A 23,663-nucleotide genomic window follows, 5' to 3' on the forward strand; every position below is an offset into this window, starting at 1 on the left:
ACACATATTTTTCCCGATAACGCCCTCTCAGAGCGTGTATGCGGACGTGTTCATCTTTATCATAATCCCGTCACCCGTCCATGTACCTTTTTGTCCTTTATTTTTTATTTTTCCTCCTTTCTGTATTATCATGTCCACTGGTCTCTGGCTCACAAGTCGCGTGGCTCTGCGCGTTCTTACTGCCAAGATTATGCATTACGCTGCATGCTACACGACGCGCTGCCTGCCAGCTGCAGTGACGCGCAGGTTGGTAACTGATTTTCATAACAAAAACCCCGTTTTTACCCATATTTTCACTGTTTTTGCAGCCAATTCTTAACCGATTTCAACCAAATAAAGTCGAGGCAATTTCCGTATATTCCTCGATCTCCGTATGAATTTGGCGACATGTGGATCGAAACTGACGGAGCCTTTTACAGAAACCACATACATACATACACACACACACACAACATTAGCCTATTTATAGTAAGATACATAAATTCGTCTCTAATGAACGCCTGTTAGGAAAAAATTAGGTAAACAATGTTAAACAATAAGCGCCCACCCAAAATGACTTTGTTAAGCGCCCTGGGCGCTTATCGGAATGAATATGGTATCTTCCACAACTGGAGTGAGTATTTGAAGTTTTCCCAATCAAATTTTTTCTATTTTATTTGACATACTGAGGAAGACTTTTGTTAAATCTTGTGGAGTGTGGATTTAAAATGGATTAGCCCAATCATGTATGTAGCTCTAAAAGACAATAGCAATAAAAGAAACAACACATATTTCTAACAGGACAAAATTTATCCCAAAAAAAAGAGCAGCACCATTGCCACTAAGTACTGTATTTTTGATGGTATGCAGACCAATACTTAGATGCTTTTCTGTAAAAACATTTTCTGTAATAGAAGAGGTGGCATAAAACCCTGCTGCAAAATTTCTACTGTGTTTGCTGCAATGGTGCATGTAAAACACTGAGCTATGTCCTGGCCTTAAAAGGACAGATTTGATGAAATCCATACACCCCATGGAAGACTTGCTCTTAATCTTTCACACACAGAGATGTATTTCAAATTGAGTTACCTAATAAACGGTTGACTCCATTTGAAGTCTACATACGACAGCGTTCAAGCTTTGACTTACGTTTGGCGGACACGCGTGTGAAAAAAGTATTTAGGGGTGAAAACAATAAAATTCTTGATTGTTTATATGTTTCCAAGGGTAAAATATCATCTAGTTTCAGATTTTGGCACTTAAAACTCCCTATCTTTTATAAATTTCAAGAAAAATTAAATTTTATGTCCGATTTTGGCCAAAAATAGCCGTTTTGGGGTGACAAAATTTTGACTTGCAGATTTCCTGTGAGTGTATGAACATGAAAACTATCAAATAGTGCCTAATTTTCTATGCTAATTGTGTAACAAGGGTACAATTGTTATATTAAAAGCATTGAATGGGATCCATATATTTCTTTATTTTTGTAGCAGGGGTAGAAACTTGAGGGTTCGGGTGACAATTGATTTAGAAAAAAATACAATATTCGCATCATTTTCGATTTGAAAAGGCCATATCTCCACAATGGTATGAGCTATAGGGATGCTTTAAGTGTTTGTTTGCTCAGTATTTCAATAGCTAAATGGTGATATAACAAACAAGTAATCTAGATATACAGAAAAGAAAATAACTTGCAAAATGCTACCCCCACCCCTAAGGATTTTGAGGTCGTGAAAAAGTAATGGATTTTGCAAAAAAAATAAGTCCTTCAAAACTGGGAGGTTTGAGGCTAAACAAAAGACATGTTGCCCTTACCAATGCCTCCCTCTAGAGCAACATGTTTTTTGTTTAGCCCTTAGTATCCCCATTTTGAAGGACTTATTTTTTTTGCACCAATTTTCGCTCAAATTTGAAGACTTCAGGCAGAAATATGCCTGTACAGTGCTATGGGGAAAATTTTCAAGTTGATAACTGTGCATTTTTTATGTCAGATTCAGTTTCTACACAAAATTTCACCCTATAAAATGTTCCTTTAAGTAGGATATCTTTCACTTTAAGTTTCCACCATTCTGTCTGCCAAACGCAAGTCAAAGCTTGAACGCTGTCATACACCCCTGTGTGAGAGATTATGGTCATGTCTTCCATTTACGGAGTGTATAGATTTCAACAGGACTACATGTAGCCCATTTTGATCAATAATAATTTGTGATTTTTTCCAGAGTTACATACACCAGTATAAAAGATTGAAGCAGGATGTACTGGTTTTGAAACACATACCGTCACCCTGCTGTGATAATTGCCTATCAGTTTTCAGCAGAATTGAGCTTTTTGCCAAAATCATTTCTGATGCTGGAATTTACATTGTCCAATCATAAAGAAGATTTTGGGGTGAGTTAGGCAATTTTTACAGGTGACAAATGGTGAGTTAGGCATTTTAACACCAGAATTTATGCCTAACTCAGCCAAAGTCACCGGCCAAAGTTACTAAAAGTCACATGCATAAGTTATGTTATCACCCTAATCATTTCTGATAATTACTTTTAATTTGGCTCATTATCATTTGTTCTTGTCCAAAGACTGGTAAATACATATGTTTATATGCATGCTTGAACCGTATTTTGTACCTTTTCTCAAAATTACCAAAAATATGTTAGGAAGTTATCGTAGCAGGGTGACGATATAAAGCAAATGAATTATGTCAAAAAAACAAAAACAAACAATGAGGACTGTTCTACTTCTCTCGTACGAGATGTAAGGACGAACGCAAGATGATAGGTATCGTGTGACCAGAGTTTACGAGGGACAGACGAAGCGGGCAGTTGTCGGCCGCAAGCACACACACAAGACCCCCAGCACCGGATGTCAAAGTTCATAGTTCAGAGGTCAACCAGGGTTGGCGCAACAGGGGATACAAGTTGACACATCGGTAGAAAATAGAAAATAGAAACAAACAAAAAAAAATATACGGGGCATTTTGTGGTTAAAATGACATGGAATTGTAAAAACAATTTAACAATAGCTAAATAGCGATCCACTCCTTTGTGCACCACTCTGATACAAATGGACTCTTCCACTTGAAACCCATACACCCCCTATGGAAGACATGACCTTATTCTCCTATACGCAGGGTGTGTAAATTTCAATTGCAGGCACCCATTCAGGCAACCCCATTTGAAATTCCCACTATCTGTATGAGAGATTAAAGTCATGTCTTCAAAAGGGGGTGTATGAACTTCAACTGCATCAGTCCAATCGCCGCTCACTACAAATGAGATATGAACAGAGGCAAGCATTATCATTAGAAAGGTAACGCATAATTATATGACCACAAAATGAGTGATTGTACTCTTTACATTCACCCTACCAGTAATTATTATTTTGTCTCCAAAATTTCTCGGAAACATTCCCGATGATTATCCTATCTTTTAGTATCAGTTAAGAAATGACATCTAACATGTGCACGGAGCTTGAAGATGTCAACACTGCACCTTACAACCACAGCACAAATTTCCAGCACACAAAGAGAGTGGAGAGCCATTTGAAGCTGAACATAAATATATCAACCTTTAGTACAACATATTACTCTTGAGCAACGTAAAATGTAATGTATAAAGAAAACATCAAAATTCTGGACTGGGAAATGCAATAAATACTTGCAAATATCTTCATAACAATAATATTGAAAACTGATGCAAAAACCATTTCAACCAAAATTGTATTATCCTTAAATTGGAGCAAATCTTGCAAAGAGGGTATTATTTTGCTTTGATGTCAAAATGCAAATTAGGCTATTATGCAAATCAGAATCATAATGCAAATTAGGTCATTATGCAAATTAGAATACTCTTTCTTAGCATAGCTTACTTCCCAATCCAGAAAGGCTCATGGTTTTAAGGAATGATAAGGATTGATTTTTGTCAAAACCCAGCAATATATGTTCGCACTTGATTCAACATGGGTACACAAAATGTACTACCATTTATCGGACTGTTGTAACTAATTGACTAATAAATATATATATAAACATGAGCATTCTAGAAAGCAACACTCTAAATTACTCAAATTCATGAACATAATTCGGACAAATTTTTCGCAATGTTATGACATATCACCAATGCAACTCAATTCTTAGGTGGATTTTGTTAACTTTATAGAAGTTGGCCAACATCTTCAACATTGTTTCTCTTGGTCTTTGTAAAAACAGTTTAACCCAAACGAAAATATATATCGAATTCAAGAATGTGGACGGCATTTGATATCTACTGGCGGAAAAGAATTGGAGGTATAGACTGACCTAATTAAATCAACTTTTGGGTAGTACTTAGTACCCAAATGCTTCCTGGAGCAACTTGGCCGCAACACGCGACTTACAGGTCACTGATGCATGAGTTAAATATCATTTTTGCAAGTTTTTTTCACAAAATGAGACCTGTTCTCATAAAATGAGCGCACTGAACGGAAAGTTGCCAGGAACAAAGGATACGGTTCACTGAACATGGCAAAAAACAATAGAAAACAAAAGAATTCTGCTTTGAAATATTGACCTTTGAACAGCAAGTCAAGGAGCAATCCTGGCAAGTTATATATCATTCCACAGCTTATGATCCAGAATCTGGACATATAACTCAAGATTAAAGACTTGCAACTTTCCTCTCATTTTGTGGTAACAGGTCTCAAATAACGTAGTCGTACTCACATGATCAAATTCCAACATGACGCAGCCACAGAGTATTCACTACAGTTAATCCACTTTGAAGTACGAAGTAAGGTAGGCACATTTTGCGGAAGCGTATCGTGCATCGCGTATTAAGACGCTCATGCATTTGTGTGCGGCTAGCAGTGTGTTAATTCCTTTTGACATTACGATGCGCCGTAACTGTGTAATTTACTGCGTACTTTACTTCGTCAAAGTGGACAAACTTTAGGCAGCACTGACATGGTGATATATCATATCATTACATACAGAATATTGAAACAGACATTGGTATAACAGAATAATTATCCTCTCTAAAACATGATAATTATCTGGTCTATATACGAGTTATGAAACATGTCCATAATGCATTTATCTGACTCGATATAGTTCACAGGTTGACATGTCTATTACATGTTGGTAATCCAGTTGAAATCCATACATCCTTATGTAAGAGATGGCCTTAATCGTCACACAGGGGGTGTAGATTTCAAATGGAATCACCCATTCAGGTAAGCCCCATTTGAAATGCATACTCCCTGTGTGGAAGATTAAGGTTACATCTTCAGTAAGGGCTGTGTAGATTTCAACTGGAATAACCATTATTTGAAGGTGGACTGTGGTACTCAAGTATGTTTTACATTATCATTGAAAAGGGCAATTTTATCATTTCACTTCAGATACTTTTAAAATGATGATACATGGAATTACTCCTATTAGTTAGATGTGTTTAGTTTCAACTTGTGTATTGTGCAGTGGGGTTAATAAATTGTGAAATAAACCTAAATGAAAGTTTAGTAAATAAATTCAAGAAGTCTGAATTTTCTGCTAGATTGAGGAAAAAAAGAAGAAGAAAATACTTCAATCAAAATTTGATCTGAAATTTCCAACTATCCTTCATATTGGAAATGCACAATGAGAGGGTGAAGTTAATAATAGGTTGGGGTTAGTTCAAAGAGGCTACACTAGGAGAGACCCCCATGTATATAATGCTATGAGAAATCTATCATTGGATTGTCATACATGGTGACCGAAATAGTGTACTCTGGCTCTAAAGCATAAGTGTACAGCAATTGTCACAATGTAGACCTTACTCTAGATCCCAGTAATATACAGCACTAATTTTTAGATTAAAAAAAATATTATCCAGTTTTGCCATATTAATGAAAAACAGGATATTTTTTTTAATCCAAAAAAATAAAAGCTGTACTTTTCTGGAATCTGGAGTAGTGTCAGTAATCTAAAAGATAAAGCTAATAATGCTCACACTTGAACTCAAATGGACACACAGTGAAATAATAGTGGTACGCTCTATATGTGCATCACACAAATGTGGCAGAGTGTTGACTCTCTAGTCGATCCTCCTTGAACACAAACATGGCAAAGTTCCGACTCCCTAGTCAAACCTCTTTGGGCATATAATGGGTTTGGGTTAATTCTATGGTTAAGGTTTTATGATCAATTCAATCATGGATCATATTACAAGTGAATTTGTTAGTACTGTGAATATGGATGAGTTTGACGCATTTCCAACATGAAGGAAGCAGTCTTGATGTAGTCTACTTTTAACTGTTAACAAAACTTTGGTCTTTAAATTGAAAGAAGATGAAAAGTTTATATAAATGGCAATAAAATGTGAATTAATAGGACAAGAGTCTACTCCTCTTATCAAGTTATTTAACCTTATGACCCTACAAAAACATGTTTAGGAATAGAAAATTTGATGAAGAATTGTAACTTTACATCTCTAGATTAAATGCTAATACCAAAATCACTTTTGGGGGGAATACATGTAAATCTATAAATTTTTGGTAATATTTGTCGAGCAATGTAAGAACATTTCAAGAGGTTTTTGTATTATTTCTACAAAGTAAGCCTTTGACAAGTAGTGATTCCACCTTACCCTCCTGTTTGGTCTAGGTCTTCTGGAAGCTTCCAAGATATCCCCGGCTGACGCCGGTGGGGAAGAAGCCCGCAGGTTTTTAGTGACTTCTACGGTGTCTTCAGATACCGCAGGGACACCTGCTGCCTCCCGAGCTGCTCGTTTCTTGGTGCTGTATTCGTCAATGCCTCCCAAGGACAACTGTGAATAAGACAAAAACATACAGCTATATAAACACACCGCTGAACAGTGGCGGCACCGGGAAGTGGGGAATTCCAGTCAGAACTTTTTCCCCCAGTAAAAAGCCCAAGCCACACTTGTACTAAACAATTGAAATGTGTGCCATATGAAAATTTGAGACCAGAGTGAAACATGGGTGTAATATATTTGAATGGACCGAATCCCCCTTGTATCTCACCCTTCCCCATTCTCAATCTTTCATAGTTAGAAAATCTCATAGATAGCGCTGACAACATGGCTTTGACCAACATTGGATTGGGGGAATGGGGCAGCGATACCAAAAGACAAGCAAGTGTACCATACCTGCCAACTACTCCGATTTTCGGCGGAGTTACTCCGATTTCGAAGTTTGAACCCCGAAAATCAAGTACTCCGATTTTCTGGAAAAAAAAAAATTAAAAAAAAAAAAAAAAAAAGAAAAGCAAGGATCATTCACAGTTAATTTGAAAACAATTGGAAAAAATTACAAAAAATTACAGTTTGTTATCTTAATATGCAAACCACTAACTAATGTTTACCCTTCATCTAGCACATATTATAAAATGCATGGAAAACCAATGCATGTATAATATTGTGATAGATGAAGAGGTAAACATTAGTTAGTGGTTTCCATATTAAGGTAGTATGAACGGCTACGGTGTCATGCTCAGATTTGCTTGAAAATGATACAGAATGTGGAGATTGGTGAGAAAAACTCACCTGCCAATTTTTATTGTGATTTTATTTTATTTTTATTGTGATTGGAAAACTCCATAGACTTTGCACACAGCATGTTTTTGGCATGTTGCCAAGTTCTTCAAATCAGCTTAATTTTTGAAAACAAGTAATTTGTTTAAATGTGATTTTCTCTCCTTTATACCCAATGCATAAATCTGTTTTTTAATTAATTTTATTGCAAAAATGCTACTTAATAAAGGACAGCAATTTTTTCCAAGATATTGGCCTTAACAAAGGAGATATAAAATGGTATAATTGAAGACCGAATTGAAAAGACTAGTTTGCGTATGACGTCCTGTCAACCAGACCAAAAATGCCGTACTCATGCAGGTCAGTAACCAATCACGTCGGCGCCTTTGCCCTGACGTCAGACGCAAACTAGTCTTTTTAATTCGGTCTTCAATTATAATGTTAGTACTTTTTTCAATTTTCTTGACTTTTTCTAGAAACACTAAATTACCTAAATTCTAGAATTTTTTTAGAGCTAACTACAGGTCCAATTTCAACAAACAAGGTGTCATATGAAAGGTAATCAAATTAAAAAAATTCTCTCGCCAGCTTTTTTAAATTAAGTGTTTCTATTTTAAGTTATAGGTATTTCTAAAATTCCCTAAAATCAAAAACTTAAAAATTTATTTTCTAAAAATTAAACACTTTATCCAAAAAAAGCTGGCAAGAGAATTTAGATATTAAGCTTATACACCATCCCTGAAAGTTTGGAAACCATAGCATACTCCATGTAGGCAAAAAAAATTATTATGTGGAAAAATTTAGGTAATTTTCAAAAAATAAAGAAATACATAAGAAATGGTAGAATTTTATGAAACTCTAAAAATAGGTGGAGTGAAGACTTATAAACTGTAATTTTTTTGTAATGTTTTCCATTTTTTTTTTTCAAATCATCTGTGAATGATCCTAGCACTTCAGAATACGTCTAGTGTTTCTCCAAAGTCAACAAAAACTTTGACATGTTTTTTGTTAAACGTTTTTTTTCTTCTGAATTTTTAACTTTGTATTGTGCATTATATCAGTGTCCTATCAGTCACGTAGGCCCTGTTATAAAGCCAAAAAAATCGCTTCAACGAATGATCGTTATGTACAAAAGTATAGCAAACTGCATTTTTTAAAGCACATTTTCTATGTGAAGGAAGCATATTTTTCAAACTTGTAAAAACAAGTCCCATAATGTTTTTACACATTTTTTCAAAGGTTGCAGTCATCAAATGTGTTGAAATTGTTGCCAGATATGGAGTATAAATCCTCCTCAAATGCAACCTTCAGAATAGGTCTAGAGGTTCTCAAGTTGCCAAAAACTTTGAAAAAATTAAGAAAAAATGGATTTTAAAAAAAAATTTCACCTTTGTACTGTGCATCATATCAATGTCCTATCAGTCACGTGAGGCCTTGTTATAAAGCCAAAAATCGCTTCAACGAATGATCGTTATGTACAAAAGTATAGGAAACTGCATTTTTAAAAGCACATTTTCTGTGTGAAGGAAGCATATTTTTCAAACTTGTAAAAACAAGTCCCAGAATGTTTTTACACATTTTTTCAAAGGTTGCAGTCATCAAATATGTGTTGAAATTGTTGCCAGATATGGAGTATAAATCCCTCCTCAAATGCAACCTTCAGAATAGGTCTAGAGGTTCTCAAGTTGCCAAAAACTTTGAAAAAATTAAGAAAAAATGGATTTAAAAAAAAAAATTTTCACCTTTGTACTGTGCATCATATCAATGTCCTATCAGTCACGTAGGCCTTGTTATAAAGCCAAAAAATCGCTTCAACGAATGATCGTTATGTACAAAAGTATAGGAAACTGCATTTTTAAAAGCACATTTTCTGTGTGAAGGAAGCATATTTTTCAAACATATCAATGTCCTATCAGTCACGTAGGCCTTGTTATAAAGCCAAAAAATCGCTTCAACGAATGATCGTTATGTACAAAAGTATAGGAAACTGCATTTTTAAAAGCACATTTTCTGTGTGAAGGAAGCATATTTTTCAAACTTGTAAAAACAAGTCCCAGAATGTTTTTTCACATTTTTTCAAATGTTGCAGTCATCAAATATGTGTTGAAATTGTTGCCAGATATGGAGTATAAATCCTCCTCAAAGTGTATAAAAGCCTAGGGCTTCATTTTCACCTTGTTGTTTTTCTATAAAATGTGTCTAATGTGAAGGGGCTTATAAGGGTTTTTACAGTGTAGAAACCCTCTAGTTTTTACAGTGTAGAAACCCACCGGGGCTTTGCCCCTGGACCCCACCAAGGACCCTTAAGCGGGCCCCTGGACCCCCCGCCGTCAGAGGCGATACTACAGGCGCGCCGCCCCACGTTCTCGCCATGTACTCTGTTTTCTAGGTTTTCAATGTTGGCAGGTATGGTGTACCAACACTTTTTTCCAGTATTGAATTTTCAAGTGGATTCAAAATCTTGAATATGGTTGTGAAAAACATTGGTCTGAAGAAGCTCATTTTCAACATTTCAGGATTACCCATAACTTATCAAACTGTTGGGCATACATCAAGTTAATGCCATCAATAGACAAATGGCTAATCCATTTAGAGTCCACACACCCACTGTGGAAGACTTCCAAAGGGGAGTATAAATTTCAAATGGAATACGCACATTAATCAACCCTATTTGAAACTCACTCTGTCTATGGAATAATCAGGTTTCATCGTTCTCAGAGGGTGTATGAAATTCAAATGGAGCTGCCTAATGTGTTCATTCCATTTGACATTCATACTCTATCTGTGAAAGATATTTCTAACAACTCCCACAGGAGTAATGTGGATTTTAATTGGAATAGCCCAATAAGAGTACTTACCAAGACTGTTTTCCATAATAACAGCAAGATCTTCTTAATAGGGAAATGTGGAGCATGCCCGCTGCAGAACTTAGTGACCATGTTGAACAGAATGATAGGAAGGGATTCCTCTTCATTTTCAGGATTGCCTGCCAATAAGAACAATTTGTGCATCAATGTTTGTTCCACATGAAGCTAAACGTAAAACATATAACAATGTGTTTTGTGGACATGATCTGGACAAGTCAGGCAAAACCAGAACAACTTTGCTTTGATTTTGAATATCTGTACATTTCTGGGCACGAAACCCTCTGACAGAATAGCTTGTCCGGGCAAAGCCTGGTCAGACCTGGACAAAAACTTTGTATCTTTGGATATAGGCTGTTCCTAGTGTATACACATTCTCCAAGATATAATTTAATATAAATATTGTTACAAGAATCCCCCCTGGATTTCTTCTTACAAGGAACAAAATATTCCATCCTTGTCTTTGGGCAGGAAGAAAAACCTCCTATGTGTCATTGGCCCCTGAACATGTTTAAAGCAAAACCTACTATGTAACCTGTTGGCAGTGTTGTGTTAAACATGTTCAGGGGCCAAAAGCACATAAGAGGTTTTTCCTGCCCAGCGACGCAATATGCTGCTTACCTAGTTCTGTTTTGAATTGTTGCTGCAATGCCTTCTGCTTATCAGTGTCATTGTCGTCTGCTCTATTCATGGTTTCCACCATTATGTACAATACTGTTAACATAACTCTGTAAACAAATCAATCAATCAATCAATCAAGACAGTGAATTTTAATATAAATCGACAATTTGCGATGTTATGAAGTTTCTTGCAGTAGAAAGTTATTTCTGTCACTAAATACTGTCAATAACCCCGCTCTAAAAGTACAGAAAAGCTCATTCACACCATTGTTTCAGCACCTTTGAATAGCTCAATCATAAGCTATGATCATGAGATCAATTTTAAATGCAACTTTAATAATTTAGGAGAAGCACAAGTATGGATGTTATGTAAGTTTTATGCCTTCATCTTCTTGACTAACTGTAAATCTGTGCTATCTACAATAGATAGTTTTCTCAGAGCTGCAGAAGCTACTGGAATCATGCCTGTGTGGGGGTGGTTGGGTGGTTGGAGTGGGGTGGGATTGTGTGGGTAGGGGTTATGTGTGTCATTTCCAACTTACCGTAAATCTGTGCTATCTACAATAGACACAGTCAACTTCCGCAGAGCTGTGGAGGCTGCTACTGAATTTCTGTACAAAATCAGAAGAAAAGCAATAAACGTGGAAATGAGAAATAAATTTCACCAAGAAATGTGACTGTGTTAAGATGGCACAAGATAACAACTGTACCATCTCCACCCTCTTCAGGGAAGGAAATGAATAAATCAAAGTACAGATATTCTTTAGTTTATGTTCAAAAGTTTGTGCTACTATCTACTTTCCAAGGATACCACAATGATTGAATAATATAAGAGCGTTATTAATGGAAAAGAAATAACAAAAGGGAAAATATTAATTTGAAATGAGGAAAATATTATTGACTGTTACAAGTTACAACGTTTTTTAGATATTTTCATGTAATATTTCTTTCTAAACTTTACTATAAAAGTTAAATCCTTCCCAAGCCTTTCGGCCCATTGGGCGGCGCCTATCTCCATTTCATAACCCGAGGCCACATGTCTGCAAGCAGAAAAGCTATAGCAGGGGGTTAGTCCATTGGTAGCCATGTGTTTAATTTCCCCTACTCCATTCTTTCAATGCCGAACGCCTGGCAAGAAGGCAGTAGGTACCATTTTTAAAGCCTTTGGTATGGCCCGGCCGGGATTCGAACCCGCGACCTCCCGATCGTGAGGCGGACGCTCTAACCACTAGGCCACCACGCCGGAAACTTTACTATAAATAGCTTATATTTTTAGCAACTTGTGCCAATAACATCACTCTTTAGCTTTAGTGTGTTACTACATACATAGCACTTTGATACAAAGCACTTGCAGTTTTCATTTGCTTTTCTAGCAACATAGCAACAAAGTTGCCTTCGAATCAATTGCTTGCGATTTGACGCTATGGTATGCTAGCAACTTATTGATCAGATTATTCACAATTGCTTTTCCGATAAGCGACAGAAGTTATGCCATACAAAAAACCATTACGCTCCTTGGTATTGCCTAGTATGTAATGGCCTTAACACATCTCTCGCTCACATGGAAATGGTTGCCATATAGACTTAAAAATAAGCACATGATGCCTAACATTTCATTATTGACCACAAGTGGTCAATAATGACATGTTAGGCATCATGTTCTTACTGACATGGTCCACTTACTCTGCTTCCATGCTAAGTAATTCCACAAATGTTGAGAACACACCACACTGATATAGTAAATATGTGTTGTGTCTTGTCCATTTCAGATGGTCCTCCTCGCAAGTACTCTCACCAAATACACCTGCATCAAACATTAAATGAATATCAGCATTATTATAAGCAGCACTGGGAAAACCCCTAATCCGAGGCAGATATCATGCTCTTTCAAAAATATGTGCAAAGAGGGTAGTTTATCACAGGCAAGTGATGTGTGCATACATCGTGTTGGGTGTCAAAAATATGAAAAATCAGGGGAAAAGGTGAGGTTGACAGGATCTCGAATGTGTAAAATTGTGAATTACAAAATGTCATAAAGTGGCAAACTTTTTCAGCTATTTTGTGTCCGTGTTATACTTTGTGGAAACAAAACCAAAATACTTGCTTTTTTGGAAGCCCCAGGAAAAGACTTGCTTTAGATATGATATCAACCTCTGAATACAAGTCCCCCTCCCTGGGTTACTATTTTGTCAGCATATAATTGCCTACCTTGTGTGAGATAGAGGATAGCCCTTGCAGCTTTCATCCTCTGTTCTCTCTTAGCACTCTCCACATTATTGAGTAAACACAGGATATGCATACGCCTTTTGTCATCACTTATTTGGCTCCATTTCTCACTACCTGTAAATACGATGATAGATATATGGAATGATAATATATATTGGAATAAAGTGGTCATGATTTGACCTAAATAAAGGCATAAATTTATCTTGATTTATATTCCTTCCCAAGAAAAGAACAGGTTTCAACCTGGGACCCCTGGGTATCTAGCCAGTGCTTTACAAAAGTGCAAGTTTTTCATTTTACAGGAGAAAACTCAAAATGTTCGGGAAAAGGGCCAAGCAAACCCAATCTTGTACTAACATTTTCTTCAATTCCTTTATATACACATTTTTGCCTTTAGGCACATAGTAGCTATTTTGATTGTTTATATTTGGTGAAGCATTTCTAGAAAGTTGACAAAATTCCCAACAAATAGGGGATTTTAGGGATTTCTACAAAAGAAAAGAAAATGGAATTTGACCTCTTAGAAAATGGAAGCTGGTAACACTGTAGTCTTTGTATCAGCCAGCTTGTGCTTCTTCATCTAGGGACACTCAGGTCAGTCAACAGTTCTGATTGGTTAAGTTTTAGTGGGGAACTTAGAACTTGTGAACCTTTTATATTGTAGGCCCAATAGTCAAACTACTATTTCTCCCTACTAATCCACTAACAACAAGTAGTACATATAACATAGTTTAAATATTTACAGAGATTTAACCATTTGAAATACATTACAATGACTTCAATTCATACTAGTACTTATATAATATACTTACTATTTGAATGAAAATCTTCTTCAAAACACTTCTGGCCCAAGGCAAACTCACACTCTTCAGTGTAGCTATAAAGCTCTGTGCAAGGAGATAAACATAAACATATAGAGTAAGTTAGTAACTATTTTATTTAATTTTGTATCAATTGATCATTCCCAAATTTCCATTGTATCTTTGGTTTTCAGAATTTATTCCTTGATGACAAGATTTGAATGCCAATAACTTATCACTTGGGTTGCACGACTAAGCTAAGTGACTGAAGTTGTAGTCGCGATTCTTATCTGTACTTGTGACTTTCCACTATGATCTAGTGAAAGTCATGTCAACTATCTATTTTGTTTCCATTACTTTTATGAAACCTGGCAGGTATTGCCATCTGGCACCAGAGAAGATTTCTTACCCTTCCCAGAATCCTTTGCAACATGGTGCATCACCTCACTAGGAAGGTGACCGGATATATTTGGAAAATCAATAAAACTTATGTATGACATAAACTGTCGTTCCTATCAAGCATTCAAGCAAAAAGAACATGTAAATGTACCTTGTAAATGTGACAATTCCTTAAGGAATTACTGATATTTTATTCAGTGTTTTACTTGTAGTCTACATGTACAGTGTTTTTATTAATGATAATCATGATGATCGTGTAATAAATTGATATCAAATGAAATCAGGAGTTCCAAATCGGTGTATTTCCGAAGATATCATCAAAAAACTGTCAAATTATTCTCAAACGTGGTATACCAGTTGGGACTTTCAATTTACCTGCTATTTCTATTGAGTACTTATCAGCATCTCCATACTCAAAATCTAGATCAGGGCTATCATTCTGGCTCTGTAACAAACAAACAAACAAACAAATGTTTACTTCTTATTAGCAACAAAATTTCACCCAAATCCATATACTTTTGATTGTAAACTTGTGTACCATTATACTTAGATTGTAAACTTGTGTACCATATAATGACTTTGTGTCTGTGGGGTGTGTGTAGGTGGGGTGTGTGTGAGATGTGTGTATGTTTGGGAGTTTAGTCGATAGGGATTTAGAAAGGAAATGCAACAGCACTCAGCATCACTGCAGACTGATTATCAATCATCTTCTAAAGACATGGATGAGAAACAGAAATTGGGGTTTTGGTTTGTGTAATTTTTAAAGTAAGGCCTACATGTACATCTTTATTTGGTAACATTACTGGACCAGAACTGGTCTCGCTGTCACATTGTGTTTACAAATTAACCATAACCCAACCCACAATTTTTTTGCTATTTATGTAATTCAACTCAGAAGATTGGCCCAATTTCTCACTTGCCAATCTGGAGGGGTCAACAATTAAGTTTAAACAGTTTTAATATTATTATTAATTGATCATCAGATTACATAATTTGTAGTATGTCAGGTTTTCTTCGTAATTTTTTTCATGACAATTGTCTTGCTTGCTTTTGCCGATATCTGGCTGTTCCATCTAGCCCCCTCGGACACAAAGGGGATGCTTACCATTGCACTCAATGGGGTAAATCACAAAACATTCTGTTGGTCGGCATGACGTCACATGCGATAGATCGCTTCTTCCCATTAGTTGCTTTTGCCGATATTTGGCTGTTCCATCTCGCCCTCACTGACCCGAAGGGGTCAGTTACCATTGCACTCAATGAAAGAAATCATAAAACATGCCATAAAATAAATCCCTCTTGACAAAACAATTCCAAAATTTGGATTTCTTATCAGGGAAATCAACTTTGAATAATTACCAAAGACAATGCAAACTGGTGCTTTCTGTGCTGAGAAAATTGACTTGAATTAAAAGGTCCTTTAATAGCAATTCATATTGAATACGGAATTCCCGAGCGAGGCAGAGGGTGTCCTGTTTGACAGAAGTAAGAAGTGGGTAAGTGCTAGTCCGAATAATCAGACCCAGAACAAAATATTAATTTCTGACATGGTCTGAACTTTTTCCATTTAAGCGTTTCCATACGGTTTTCCTAAGCCCTTTTAGAGCGTTTTATTTAAAAGGCACCCCAAGAACGTGTGCCAAAAATCACTTCCCCCCCCCCCCCTCGACTTGCCAAAATTGCTGCCCCCCCCCCTTTCGGCTCACCAAAAATTTCTTGCCCTCCCCAGGGCTCATAATTATTGCACAGCCCCTGACAGCTTTTATTCCCTATTCATGTTAAGTGAATCACGCAATTGTGGACCATCATTCTGCTACTAGAGTGTTTGGACAAGCGGAACGGTCTTTTGTCTACCTCTCTGTTTGTAAACAGACAAGGAGGTTAAAAACAAAATTGTCATCCTCGCCGAATAGGAAAGACAGCGTAATAGTCTAGGTATTAAAGTGCACTGGATGGAACAACCCCGACCGAAAGAATGCCATAAATTAAATTCTGGATGAAACAATTCCGAAAGTTTGATTGCCTATCAGGGAAATCAACTTCATAACCAGGTAAGGCAATTTTCTGTGCAATGAATAGATCACAGTAGACTCGCTTGCCAGTCCTATATACGCCATACCTATGTATATTAAGGACTGGCTTACACCATTTTGGATGTCAATGGGAAATACACACTTAACGATTTATGCCGGTTAGAAACTTGAAAAAAATCTTTAAAATTTCATCAATGTATATAAAAGTGGTACCAACCTTATTGTGCTTGCTAATTTAAGACTCGGTTGAAACAAAATTAAGGATCGAATGCATTTTAGTGTCCAAAAGGCAAAATTATCGTCAAAGTTCTGCGAAATCGACACCCTTGCGAAGGGTTCAGTATGCGAATCGGGAACGAAAATATCCGAGCTTTGCGATCAAAAACACAAACTTACAACTTTAAACATACTATTGGCAAAATACATTATTACCAAACAATATAGAATAGAAAATTTGACATCATTTTCTCAAAATATTGAAGAAATTTGCTCACTAGACATCGAAAAAGTACGCAATCCAATTCCCGTTCAAACGCGTGGGAAACTAGCCCTAGAACTCTGGCCATAGTATCCGTTTTTACTTCCACTAGGGCCAGAGGCACTTACATTGAAAAATTTGTTGGAGATGCTTGGACGATCCAGTACAAAAAATCAATGCTTGATCGAACCAATACAAATGTGTGTCAGGTCACTAATTAACATGATAAAACCCACTTGAGAACACACAATCGCCAGTCATTTCTAAAGACGCATTTATACTCAATCGCTTTTGCAGAAATCTGAATCGCACGCATGATCAGTGTACTAAATCGCCGTCGATTTGCCTGCTGAGCATGCGCATGAATCGCTGTTTTTCAAAAGCGACACGTAGGCCTATATTGACACCCTCTGTCGGTCAAGGATTCAGTCTGATGATGAGCAACCCATGGGTATAAACACAGCTTTACACAATGACTAATTTACATAGGCACAAAAGACCGTGTTCATGTATTGCGTTACTCAGCCAAACATGGCAGAGTAGGTCCCGGATGACGGTACATGTTCCTATCTCCTCAACGTTATACCTTTCCAACAAGGAAAGAGATACGAAAAGCGAACGTCTATGGGAAACTGAAAGTGCATAATTCCCACTGGAACAGCCCAAGTCCATTGCTGGCATGCAGATCATGGTAGAATACAATTTTATTAACCTAATCAAACTAAATAAATAAGCTAATATCACAAGTCATCTCAGAATAAAACATTTAATGACAAGCGACTAGGGGACGCAGGGGTAACCTTGTCAATCAAATACTTCATCTATTGTGTCCAATACTTGATCCGATAAGTGATCGATGTATATCGATAAAAAATAAGATCAAGATCACGGAATAAAGCTACGGCGGCGCGCTTTAATACTTTACGAGGTGATTCAGCCAGGTACCTGGATTCAGCCCTCAATAACAAGATGTCATGACTTAATGATTACGATTTTTAAAAAAATAATAAAAATAAAAATAAAAACAAAATAATGATAATATTATAAGAATATAAGGTATATAAGATTTCTTTTATTCAAGAAATTAAACATTTTTTTTTATCATAATAGGCCTAAATATGAATTCGTAACGTTATACCAGAGAAATGTTATATTAAAATGCACTTTGTGATTTTTTATTTGGTTAAAACTAAGCAATTTAATAATTCTCATATTGTTAATACAAATAAGAATGCGTCTTTTGATTAGGCCTAATACGTATTTATTAGTATTATAGTTTTGCAATATTATTTTTGTTATTATTTATTATATTGTGTTATTCAATTTTGAATAACGCCTATGTTCAATTATCTCAGCAAAAACAAAATGTTTTCGAGTTTTCGACATCCGCAAAAGGTTAGAAAAGGCTAGTAGAAATTTTTTAAATGTCGGGTTATATATTAGGTTATATAAAGGGAATAAAACTTATTAATAACATTCAAAAACATTTTTTGATAACTTACTGCAAATATTCTCAAACATATCATTATTTAAGTGGTGACAAAATATTTGGCAAAAAATGTTGGCAGAAAATATTTTTCAATAACATTTTGAGAACATTTAAAATTATTTGTGTAGTGTTTCCATGCGTACAAAACGTTTTAAAATGTTTTCATGACCTTTATTTAACCCGACATTTAATGTTATTAAAACGTTTTGACCAAAACCAAATAATATAGGCCTAACCTGTTTAAAACCGGGATGGCATTACAGACCTTCACATTAAAATGTACATTATTTGGTAGTTTATAAATGGTCAATTATTTAACATAAAAGTTATTATTATTATCATTATTTATAACATTGTGATGATTTTTCATTATTATTATAAATTTTTATTTCATTTCAAATTGTAATATTTATTCCATGCAGATTTCTGCGCACACACGTTAAACTTGGTCAATTTCGCACAGTGATCCACTTGGGATAATTGCCTATCGATTGGATTGATCATGGATATAAACATATTGGTGATGTCAAGCTTAACTTTGGTGGACAATAGAATAACCATTGATTGACAAGGTTACCCCTGCGTCCCCTAGCCGCTTGTATTTAATGTTAATTGGTGAGAAATTAAGACTCTCAAACGCTCAATTTTGGCTATCAAAATTTACATTCTTGACAGGCTGCAGAATTTTGCAATTTATGCAAAAATGGCGATTTAGGCCATATTTTCCAGGCATTTTATAGGCACTTCCATTTAAGTATATGTCTTAAAATCTTAACATATCAAATAATAAACATATTTACATCAGAATCCCGTCTTTGTCTTCTTAGAAGTTCACGTAATTTGGGCAAGCCACCTCCTCTTTTGGCAGCTAGTCCTCCTGCCATAGGAACTTCCATCTTTTTCCATCAGCTTTGTATAAATATCGATAGAGGGCGCTAATACAGTAGAAAAAACGTAGTGGGATGCAAGACGCGATGTTTTATTTCAGAGTGAAGGAAAGAAAAGAAGGGGAGAGACAAGGCAAAAAAGGAAACAAGAGCAAACGAGAAAGAAAGAGAGAAAGACAAATGATAATGAATGATTTTGTGAATGAATTTATGAATTTATAAATAGATATTTCGGGAAAAATGTGTTGGCCCTATCATCAAAAATTTTTAAAAGATGCATAAATCCTCAATGGGCTATTATATCCCCACTGTGGGCTATCCCAGATAAAATAGGTATTTCGGGGAAAATGTGTATCATCAATACAAAAGGTCAAAATTTCCAAATGATGGACGGCTTTAACTATCAATAGATTTATAAAGTTTAGTTCAAATGACCGTTAAATTTTCAAACATTTCGATTTTTAAATAATTGTTCATAAAATTTGTATTTAGGGGCCTAGTCGCAAGTTTCAAAATATAAAATTATTTGATATCAGAAGGACATTCCTATTCAGAATGCAATTGATGTATCTGATCTGATCATGTGATATCTATCAGATCCCACAAAAAATGCAAACGTTGCTATCCGTCCCATTACTGAAGAGAAAACCAGTCAGTTTCAACAATTCCAAATCCTGGTTCCAAATATGGCGCATCATGATCTTTCAAACTTTTAAAAATATATAGAAAATGTTCAACAGCGTCCATATTTTTTTTTTTTTATCTCTGGGAGTAAAACACCCGTTTTTGGTTGACTTTTTACTTTAAAAACAAAGATGTTAAAAAGACAAACAACAATATCAACATCAATTATTATTATTATTAATAATTAGCAACTGCATTTTTACTCATGAAGAAAAAGTTTTTACACAGTTCAATTGTTTATTTCGCATCTTCGTTTCCGTAAACATCAATCTTCTGTTTATTTTATTTGCTCCAATTATGATATCATTTGTCAAATCAATGATTCAAATCGATATAATATTACATGTACTAATAGTAATAGTATTCTTTATTGATTTTATTGCTCATTATTTTGTTTCTGATGATTAGCGGAAATGCGCAGATCTCACTCATAGGGTTTTACACCAGATTACTATTATTATTATATTTGGGTTGAATACAATGAAATTGATTAAGTGTGAAAATCAAATTCTTGAAAATGATCACATTTTTCACACAATTTGTTTGCAACTAATTTCACGTGAGAACTGATTGATTGATTTACACGTTTGTTACATTTGTTGTTGTTGATACACTCTTGGTAAAAGGTCCAAAATGGTTCTAAACTAAAGTGCCCTCATATAGGAAAACCGACAAATTTTTGTTTCTAGAAGGCTGAAACACAAACTTGTATCTATATACACTGTAAATTGGCCAGAACACATGGAACGCGTTCATTAATTAATGTAACTGTTTTTTTAACACATGATACGTGTTCGAGAACACTAATGTGAACTAATGTTAATTCAATGCATTGAAATAGAATTGAATTGAAATGAATTTTGGGTGATTTTCATTTCAATGCATTGGAATTGAATTGGAATTGAAATGAGTGGGCTTGGGCATGAATTGAATTGGATTGGAATTGAAACTAGTGGCAAATGGTGGTCATAGACCACAAACCTAGCTGGGGCGTGTTGGTGTTGTGGAGGTATCTGACCCCTGCAAAATGTTCCAAAAATGTTCCACTGATCATGACGTTTGTTGTCTGTAGTTTGAGTCTCGTACTCCTTACAGATGTCCAGAAAATGCAATTTTAAAATTTGACCCCAGATGACCTTTGACCTGACCCCTGCAAAATGTTCAAAATGTTCATCAAGTCTGTTGTCTCTGAGTTTGAGCCCGTACCCCTTACAGATGTCCAGAAAAGCTATTCTAAGATTTGACCTCTACATGACCTTTGACCTGACCCCTGCAAAATGTTCCCCTGGTCATGAGATTTGTTGTTACTGAATTTGAGCCCCATACCCCTTACAGGTATCCAGAAAGTGAAATTCTAAGATGTGACCCCAGATAACCTTTGACCTGACCCCGGCAAAATGTTCCCCAGATCATTAAGTTTGTTGTCACCAAGTTTGAGCCCAGTACTCCTCACAGATGTACAGGAAATGCATTTCTTAAATTTGACCTCTGCATGACCTTTGACCTGACCCTGCAAAATGTTCCCCTGGTCATGAGATTTGTTGTCACCAAGTTTGAGCCCCATACCACTTACAGATGTCCAGATAATACAATTGTAAGATTTTACCCCTTAATGACCTTTGACCCCAATTCTGTATGCAAGTTATAAGCGTGTGGTATAGCCGATGCATATATGCAAATGACATCATTGTACTATATAATATGTGGCAGAAGAAGCATTTTGAAGATATTTGGTTAAATGCCGGAAATGCCCTTTAATGACCTTTGACCCCAATTCTGTTTAGACACTATGGGCACTGGATATAGCCAATACATATGTGCAAGTTACGTAATTGTAGGGTGTAACATGTAGGAGTAGAAGCATTTTGAAATTTATTGCCAGAAAGAAAGAAAGAAAGAAAGAAAGAAGAACTAGTGGCAAATGGTGGTCATAGACCACAAACCTAGCTGGGCGTGTTGGTGTTGTGGAGGTATCTGACCTCTGCAAAATGTCCCAAAAATGTTCCCCTGGTCATGAGGTTTGTTGTCACCGTTTGTCCCGTACTCCTTACAGATGTCCAGAAAAGGAAATTTTAAGATTTGACCCCAGATGACCTTTGACCTGACCCCTGCAATATGTTCCAAAAATGTTCCCCTGGTCATCAAATTTGTTGTTACCGAGTTTGCCCCCCGTACCCCTTACACATGTCCAGAAAATACATTTCAAATATTTGACCTCTGCATGACCTTTGACCTGACCCCTGCAAATGTTCCCCTGGTTATGAGATTTATTGTCACTGAGTTTGAGCCCCATACACCTAACAGATATCCAGAAAATAAAATTATAAGATTTGACCTCTGCATGACCTTTGACCTGACCCCTGCAAAGTGTTCCAACATATTCCCCTGATCATTAAGTTTGTTGTCACCAAGTTTGAGCCCCATACCACTTACAGATGTCCAGATAATGCAATTGTAAGATTTCCCCTTTAATGACCTTTGACCCCAATTCTGTATGCAAGTTTTAGGCGTGTGGTATAGCCGATGCATATATGCAAATGACATCATTGTACTATATAATATGTGGCAGAAGAAGCATTTCAAAGGTATTCGGTTAAATACCGGAAATGCCCCTTTAATGACATTTCACCCCTATTCTTTTTAGACCCTATGGGCACTGGATATAGCCGATACATATGTGCAAGTTACATAACTGTAGGGTGTAACATGTAGGAGGAGAAGCATTTTGAAGTTTATTGCCAGAAAGAAGAAAGATCGGATAGCATTACCGTACCTAGCTGGGGGGTGTAAACCCCCAGCTAGGTAAAGATCGGATAGCAAAACAGTACCTAGCTCGGGGGGTTGAAAACCCCCCAGCTAGGTAATCATCGTGAGCAATGAAGAATTGAATTGGATTGGAATTGAAATCATGTTGAGTGATGAAGAATGAAGTAGAATTGAAACTAGTGGCAAATGGTGGTCATAGACCACAAACCTAGCTGGGGCGTGTTGGGGTTGTGGAGGTATCTGACCCCTGCAAAATGTTCCAAAAATGTTCCCCTGGTCATAAGGTTTGTTGTTACCGAGTTTGAGTCCCACATTCCTTACAGATGTCCAGCCAGAAAATGCAATTTTAAAATTTGACCCCAGATAACCTTTGACCTGACCCCTGCAAAATGTTCCAAAAATGTCCCCCTGGTCATTAAGTTTGTTGTCACCAAGTTTGAGCCCCGTATCCCTTACAGATGTACATTTCTAAGATTTGACCTCTGCATGACCTTTGACCTGATCCCTGCAAAATGTTCCCCTGGTCATGAGATTTGTTGTCACAGAGTTTGAACCCCATACCCCTTACAGATATCCCAAAAATAAAATTAGAAGATTTGACCCCAGATAACCTTTGACCTGACTCCTGCAAAGTGTTCCAAAATGTTCCTCTGATCATTAAGTTTGTTGTCACCAAGTCTGTGCCCCATACCCCTTACAGATGTCCAGGAAATTCATTTCTAAAATTTGACCTCTGCATGACCTTTGACCTGACCCGTGCAAATTGTTCCCCTGGTCATGAGATTTGTTGTCACTGAGTTTGAGCCCCATACCCTTACAGATGTCCAGATAATGCAATTGTAAGATTTTACCCCTTAATGACCTTTGACCCCAATTCTGTATGCAAGTTATAGGCGTGTGGTATAGCCGATGCATATATGCAAATGATATCATTGT

The 23,663-nt window shown here is 36.3% G+C and overlaps 1 protein-coding gene and 1 non-coding gene across 3 annotated transcripts in view; both read right to left on the reverse strand.

Moving 5' to 3' along the window:
- LOC140148137 (striatin-interacting protein 1 homolog) overlaps nucleotides 1–19,321 on the reverse strand; it is a 39,675-nt gene extending 20,354 nt beyond the window's left edge. For both annotated transcript variants that reach the window (XM_072169995.1, XM_072169994.1), the window contains exons 1-9: nucleotides 19,191–19,321; nucleotides 14,766–14,835; nucleotides 14,004–14,078; nucleotides 13,174–13,305; nucleotides 12,649–12,769; nucleotides 11,508–11,576; nucleotides 10,967–11,073; nucleotides 10,340–10,467; nucleotides 6,576–6,755 (exon numbers count right to left, since the gene is read on the reverse strand). In XM_072169995.1, the coding sequence (XP_072026096.1) occupies nucleotides 6,576–6,755; nucleotides 10,340–10,467; nucleotides 10,967–11,073; nucleotides 11,508–11,576; nucleotides 12,649–12,769; nucleotides 13,174–13,305; nucleotides 14,004–14,078; nucleotides 14,766–14,835; nucleotides 19,191–19,286 (978 nt within the window). In that variant the 5' untranslated portion in view covers nucleotides 19,287–19,321. The remainder of the gene's footprint in view (nucleotides 1–6,575; nucleotides 6,756–10,339; nucleotides 10,468–10,966; nucleotides 11,074–11,507; nucleotides 11,577–12,648; nucleotides 12,770–13,173; nucleotides 13,306–14,003; nucleotides 14,079–14,765; nucleotides 14,836–19,190) is intronic.
- On the reverse strand, nucleotides 12,136–12,208 carry Trnav-cac (transfer RNA valine (anticodon CAC)). Its single transcript has one exon. It is a non-coding gene; the product is annotated as a tRNA-Val (tRNA).
- Nucleotides 19,322–23,663: the final 4,342 nt, after the last annotated feature.

This window comes from Amphiura filiformis, chromosome 3 (genome assembly GCF_039555335.1).
Source record: "Amphiura filiformis chromosome 3, Afil_fr2py, whole genome shotgun sequence".
Lineage (NCBI taxonomy): Eukaryota > Metazoa > Echinodermata > Ophiuroidea > Amphilepidida > Amphiuridae > Amphiura > Amphiura filiformis.